This window comes from Aedes albopictus, chromosome 1 (genome assembly GCF_035046485.1).
Source record: "Aedes albopictus strain Foshan chromosome 1, AalbF5, whole genome shotgun sequence".
Lineage (NCBI taxonomy): Eukaryota > Metazoa > Arthropoda > Insecta > Diptera > Culicidae > Aedes > Aedes albopictus.
In genome coordinates this window covers 150940832-150948049 of record NC_085136.1, presented here as the reverse complement: position 1 = coordinate 150948049, position 7218 = coordinate 150940832, and the positions used below count along the sequence as shown (strand labels likewise).

The 7218-nt window shown below is 39.6% G+C and overlaps 1 protein-coding gene across 1 annotated transcript; it reads right to left on the bottom strand.

Moving 5' to 3' along the window:
* Positions 1 to 3915: 3915 nt before the first annotated feature.
* LOC109418777 (mucin-2-like) lies at positions 3916 to 6400 on the bottom strand. Its single transcript, XM_019693010.3, has 6 exons — positions 6084 to 6400; positions 5838 to 6026; positions 5462 to 5779; positions 5260 to 5402; positions 5089 to 5202; positions 3916 to 5030 (listed from the first exon to the last, which is right to left on the bottom strand). The coding sequence occupies exons 1-6, from the start codon at positions 6274 to 6276 to the stop codon at positions 4119 to 4121; spliced, it is 1869 nt and encodes a 622-aa protein (XP_019548555.3). The 5' UTR covers positions 6277 to 6400; the 3' UTR covers positions 3916 to 4118.
* Positions 6401 to 7218: the final 818 nt, after the last annotated feature.

Sequence of the window (7218 nt, the reverse complement as noted above, 5' to 3'; positions counted from 1 at the left end):
TTCAAGGATTGCCTCAGCAATTCCCAAAAGAAAATCTCATGGAATTCCTCCAGGCACACCTCCAGAATTTTATCCAGGAAATTCTCTAGGAACTACCCCAAGAATTTCTTCAGGAATTCCTACTGTAATTTCTCTTGGAATTAATCCAGGAATTGCTCCTGAACATCCTTCAGTGTTTTCGAATGAGTGTAATCAGTTTCGTACCTTTTAATTCCGCCAAAATAGCTTATCCTTTGACAGATTTCGACTACCACTTGTAATCTTTCTCAGTGTCAGGATTTATTTTCCACTAGAAATTCCTCCAGGGTTTTCTCAGGGGTTTTTTTCAGCAATAGAAAAATAATAGAAATAGAAATTTGAATCTCCCAGAATTCCTCTGGAGTTTTGTCTAAAAATTAATCCAGTAATTGTTTCAAAAATTTCTCGAGAGATTCCTCCAGGAATTCCATCATGGATTACTTCAGCAATTCCCACAGGAATGCTTCTAGAAATTCCTTCAAGATTTTATCCTGGAATTTATCAAGGAACACCTCCAGGAATTCCTTTGGGAATTACCCCAGGAATTTCTTCATGAATTCCTCCAGAATTGGGTCCTAGCAATCTTTAAGAAATTATGTCAGCAATTCCTCTAGGGATTCCTACAGGCATTTCTCCAGAAATTTCATCAGAAATTGCTTTTTTGATTCCTTCAGAGATTTCTCCATGAATTTCCTCCAGGAAATCCTTCTTCAGAAATTCTTCCAGGAAATTCTCCAAGAATTTTCCAGGGATTCCTCCAGGTTTTCCTCCAGGAGTTTCTCCAGAGATTTCTTCAGGGATTTCTCCACAAATTCCTTCAGCAATTCCTTCGAGGACTTATCCAGGAATTCCGCCATAAATTCCGCTAAAAATTCCTCAAGGATTTTATGCAGTTTTCAGATATGGCAAAAATAACAGAAATGAAAATCCCCAAGAATTCCTCTGGAGATTCCTCTAGAAACAATCCAGTAATTCTTTCAAGAATTCCTCTAGAGATTCCTGCAGCAATTCCCACAGGAAAACCCTTAGGAATTCGTCCAGAATTTCATCCAGGAATTTCTCCAGGAACTTCACCAGGAATCCATCCCTCCAGGAAATACCCGAGGAATTTCTTCAGGAAGTTCTCCCCAATATTTTATGCAAGAGTTCCATCGGAAATTTCAGAAATCCTTCAATCATCTTTTCAGGGATGTATGTTCCCAAGAACTTCACCAGGATTACCTGATGATTTTTGTTTTGAAATACATCAGTAATTTCAGGAGGAATTCCTCCAGCGAATAGTATTGGCAGAAAATTTAAAAAGGGTGCATACAGGAACCAAGAAATTCTAGGTGAGTACACAAAAGCGTTCGTAATTTTCAAAAGAGTTCAGTTATAATTCTTTATTAATGTTTAACAATAAAAATCATTGCAAAATAATGCACGGGTAAATAAAAATTCTTGAACTTCCAGAAATTGGTCACCGCTACCTGCACCACGTTGATTTGTGTAGATCAGGCGAGCTTTTTCAATGTATTGTACAAAATACAACAGCATGACTACTGAAGGGTTGAATAATGCTTTTGGAATAAAATGTTATGAAATTCAATTTTATCGTTTTGCGTTTACCAATAAAAGCTAGTAGGTATAAATTTGCTAAGGGTTCTTGCCCCCCCTCTGATCGAAAAGCTGGCTACGCCCTTGTCGACACGTACCCATTGCGCTTCGAGAAAGCCTCAAGAAGGAGTTGGATCAGTTACAAAAGGACGGTATTATTATGCGAGAGTATAATCCTACAGATTGGGTGAGTAATACTCTAGTGGTAAAGCGTCGTGGTCCTGGTGGTTACAAGTCCCTTCGAATTTGTCTGACCCTATACCTTCTAATAAGGCTCTCAAGCGGCCGAATCTACAATTTGTGACGCTAGATGAGATTTAGCAGCAAAGGTGTTTTCGACCATAGGTACAAAGAAATGGATATTGACATGTGGTGCTCGACGAGGCTAGTTCCAAACTAACATCTTTTTGGAGTCCGTTTGGACGTTACAGATGGTTGCGTCTTCCCTTCCCTTTAGCGTTTTGCCAGCACCCGAAATCTTCCAGATGAAACTCCAGCAGATAATTCAAGGGCATTGAGTGTTTAGCAGATGATCTTTTTATTTTTGGTCGTGAGAACACACATGAAGATGCTTTACTAGATCTCAATACTTGAGAGGCTTTTGAATCGCCTGCAAAAGAACAATTGATTGATTGATTTTTCTTTATTGAAGAGACTTTCAGCCCTTGGCTGGTTCATCTCTTGCAAAAGAACAACGTTAAACCTCTGCAACTCTTCTGTAAAATGTTACGGCCAAAGATTTAATCAATTCAGCATTATCCAATTCCCTCGGACAGGAAAGAGCTTCATCGGTTTATGGGGATGGTTACGTAGAGGTGGTGGGGGTAAAGTGAACAACCTAACTATCTTGGTCGTTCCCTGTTGAAATGCAGCACAATCCATCTGCTTTTCCGAGTAACATGGAAGATAATGGTATACTCTAGAAAGGGATTGCATTTAAAAAATATTGTTTTCTTTGATTTTTTTCTTCGCCAAATCGTGCATTAAAATAGCGTGAAAAAAATCGGTGGGGGTAAAATGGACAATCGATGGGGTAAAATGAACAAGTCGTTAAAAGTTATATAACATCAGATTATTTCTATGTTTTTAAATACAAACTATCAAATTTCATAAGATAACTTTATTTTGTTGTTTTCAAACTTTCAATACAAACTTTGAAACACACTTAAATAATTATTGTAAAAATAGTGTAAAAAACGAGCACTGTTTTGGATGAAAATTACATTCGGTTGATATAAAATATTTGTTTATAACTTTTTACTTTAATTATCTCACTTTATGTATGACAGCTGATGATTCTGGAGTTTGCAAAAAAAAAAAAATAAAAATTTGGTGAGATTTGAACCGATTGTCCATTTAACCCCCAAGGTCTGATTAGGTTAAAATGATATCCAAAACTTTTTTTTTTACAAAACCTAAATTTTTGTTTCGGTCATATATTTTTCTCAATGAGGGCTTTATTGGTTTAGGGTGTAAAACTTGTAATAATTTGAAAATAACTTACGAGAAAACCTTAGCAATTAAAAGCAGATTTCACATCATTTCCTATTTTTCACGTGATTTTGAAAGTTTTTTTTTTATTTTGAAGAGGTTTGTTTGATTTTAATGTTCAAGATCAGCAAAAGTATAATGATTTATGCTTAGGCATAAGCTTCAATCGTTAAAACATTTTGAAAAACAATAATAGCCATAAAACTGTACCCTGTCCATTTTATCCCACCTGTCTACTTTACCCCCACCACCCCTACTTGAGTAGATTTCTGCCAAATTTGAGTGCAAGCTTCACGAACCTCATACGTTTTATTTCGGAAAAACAGTCTTGGGTGTGGATTTCAATCGAGGAGGAAGAGTTTCTCAAGATCAAGTCACTCGTCTCTGATATCCAGACGCTCCATTACTATGACGTACGAGAAACCTTTGGTAATTGAATGCGACGCCAGTTGTTTCGGGCTCGGTGTCGCAGTCTTTCAAAAGCAGGGTATCATTGGGTACGCCTCTCGAACATTAAGTTACTGGAAATTCTCTTTGCTTCTTCTTGGTTTGATCAGCATGTTGTTGGCAACCCTAAAATAATCATAAAAACAGACCATTGTTGAACATTTTCAAAAAGCCGCTGCTAAATGCCTTCAAAAGGTTACAACATATGTTGTTGAACTTACAACGTTACTCCATTGAGTTACAGTTTGTTACTTAGTTAACTTCGTGGCAGATGCCATATCGCGAGCTTCTCATGATGACGGTAGACTAGCTGAAAACTTCAAAAAGTAGAGCACATTTTTATATGGAAATAAGTGTCTTTATATTTATTTGAATCTGAAAAGTCGATATACACGTTTTCATGGATGATGATTTATATTTCTAGCCAAAATTCTAGTTATTTTAAAGTTGCAGACAAAATTCCATAACAATCGAATCGCTAGAAAAAGAGATTTTGTTCCCTAAACATGATTAATTTGTACGGAAAACGGTTCTGTCTTTATACTTATTTCTCGCACTGTATAAATTCAACCTGTCGTCTTCACTGTACTAGTAGTAGTCGTTGAAGCTCTAGTGGTAGTAACTGGAGCCTTCGTAGTACTTGTCGTTGCTTTAGTAGTAGTTGTTGTAATTGGAGCTTTAGTGGTAGTTACTGGAGCCTTCGTAGTGGTTGTCGTTGCTTTAGTAGTGGTAGTGGTGATTGGAGCTTTGGTGGTAGTTACTGGAGCCTTCGTAGTAGTGGTCGTTGCTTTAGTAGTAGTAGTAGTGGTGATTGGAGCTTTAGTGGTAGTTGCTGGAGCCTTCGTTGTAGTGGTCGTTGCTTTAGTAGTAGTAGTGGTGATTGGAGCTTTGGTGGTAGTTACTGGAGCCTTCGTAGTAGTGGTCGTTGCTTTAGTAGTAGTAGTGGTGATTGGAGCTTTAGTGGTAGTTACTGGAGCCTTCGTAGTGGTTGTCGTTGCTTTAGTAGTAGTAGTGGTGATTGGAGCTTTGGTGGTAGTTACTGGAGCCTTCGTAGTAGTGGTCGTTGCTTTAGTAGTAGTAGTAGTGGTGATTGGAGCTTTAGTGGTAGTTACTGGAGCCCTCGTTGTAGTGGTCGTTGCTTTAGTAGTAGTAGTGGTGATTGGAGCTTTGGTGGTAGTTACTGGAGCCTTCTTAGTGGTTGTCGTTGCTTTAGTAGTAGTAGTGGTGGTTGGAGCTTTGGTGGTAGTTACTGGAGCCTTCGTAGTGCTTGTCGTTGCTTTAGTAGTAGTGGTGGTGATTGGAGCTTTAGTGGTAGTTACTGGAGCCTTCGTAGTAGTGGTCGTTGCTTTTGTAGTGGTAGTGGTGATTGGAGCTTTAGTGGTAGTTACCGGAGCCTTCGTAGTGCTTGTCGTTGCTTTAGTAGTAGTAGTGGTGATTGGAGCTTTGGTGGTTGTTGTTGGAGCCTTCATGGTAGTTGTCTAAAATATAGCATTTTTGTTTACAAGTTCACCCTAGATTACATTTAGAAAACGTTACCGCGACACGAGTTGTGGTAATGGTTGAGGAATTGCAGTACATGTAGTTTATTTTTTTGATATCAGGCAGCGATAATCCAGTGTCGTTTCCAAAATCCTTATGGGGCCAGGGTTTCTAGAAAATTCACAACTTCAGTACTCTAGGCACAAATTATCTAAATAAAAGACTTACGAGATTATTCATAACCGGGCGATTATAGCTGACAGCTCCACCCCATTTAGAATAGTGCATTACACTACCATACGCATAAGGAATACCGTAGAGCTCCACTTGATCAGCCGATTTCTTTCCAAAATTGGCATTCATAAAACTTGCTGATAACAAAACCATAATGAAATTACCACATTAACTATTATAAAATGAACAAACCTACCCGTCTGATACTCAGGTGCCAGTGCACCTTGATCAATGCTAACCCAATCATCACGATCCGGACGGGTAAATTCATGATAGAACCCAAGCGCGTGCATGAACTCATGTGCTACCGTCCCCGTTTCCATGCAAGCTGGGTTTTGGAGATTCACTAAATTGTACTTGTTGTCTAAATGCCTTCCGACGTATGACCAGCATCCCGTAGCACTATTATTGATTCTGATGTAGAATTCCTCTGTGGTGCGTGGAACAAATCTGACACAAGTATTTTCCGCGAAATGCTTGATAGTCCATTGAATCTTGACCAACTCAGCGGTAGCTGTGGAAATCAAATATCTTAGAAACTGATAGCTGCCACTAATTCATCAGAAACCTACAAAATGTGCCAATAATCTGGTACGGAACGATCGCTTGAGGCCACCGGATGTAAGTGTAGGTTCCCGCCAGGATTGCATTAGCTTCAACTGGGTCCTCCACCATCAAATCGAACTCCAAATAAGTTCCGATTCCAGCTTCAAATGGACGCGTTTTGTTGACGCCTCTTTTGTAATTCCTCAATCGTCTACCTGTAAATAAGTAGTAGTAGATTAGGTTTAGTCACACCTAATCAATCCAATGCTTACCAACTTCTTCCGAAGGCCTCGTTGCAAAATGTATCCCATTTCGCCTTGGGCCACGTCTGTGATCTGGATGCCTTTCTATACCGCGGTGACCGTCTCGTCCACGACCAACTACTGCAGCACTGCAACTGACAACCACTGCGAGGAGAATCAAACAACCTAGTGCCTTCATCGCGGAAACGGGAGTGGTAACCATTTGATCAAATTAGTCCACTTAAATAGAAGTTCCGTATTATTTCTTTTGTTGTGATCAGTGTGAAACACTTAAGAATTGTGCCACAAAGAAGAAATCGGTGATCAACAATGCTACCCATTCTTGTAGATTCAAAAAATTACCAAAGCAGGAATGTTGACGCAAATGAAGAATACTGTGGCATCTACAAAAACAATACTCAATTGATAATACATGACCGATTGATTCTACTGCGAAAACCAATTCCTTTATCTTTGCCACTTTACTCGAAATGTGAGTTTTGGGAGAGGATTATATGTTCGTATCCATTCATAGAAAAAGAACAATCATTACCATTCAGAGCAAAGTGGTTCCCATAAGTGTACAAGGATCGAAGTCAGTTGCTTTGCTTTGAGAATAAGCAACCTGGGCGTTGAATAGCAAGATATTTAGTAAATATATCGTATTTCTAGCAAAATGCGTCATTGTCTTGGATAATTTAGAAGATGGTTCTAGTTTCAATGGGTTGAATTTGCGGCAATTCAACCTGCTGTTGATCGGCCCGCTGTTTACTCAGTAGCTCAAGTACATTTCGGGAGACCGTGGAAGTAACGGAATCCCACTTGTCCGCCCTCGTACACATCTTTGTCCGGACATGTTTTCCGGAGTGATATCTCTATTGCAGATCTCTTGCATACTCGACCTGTGCTCCACGAAGCTTGGGCTTTCAAAGAGCACGAGCTCCGTGGTCTCGTCGAAATTCGCGCACTCCAGACATGCGGAGGAGCTTGCATGTCTGAATCTGTGCAAATACAACCTAAAGCACCCACAGCCCGACAGCAATTGTGAAATTTACTCTTGTCATGGTACCCCATATAGCCCATGGGGCCCATATAGCCGAGGCGGTAAACGCACGGGTATTCAGCATGACCATGCTGAGGGTGACGGGTTCGATTCCCGGTCGGT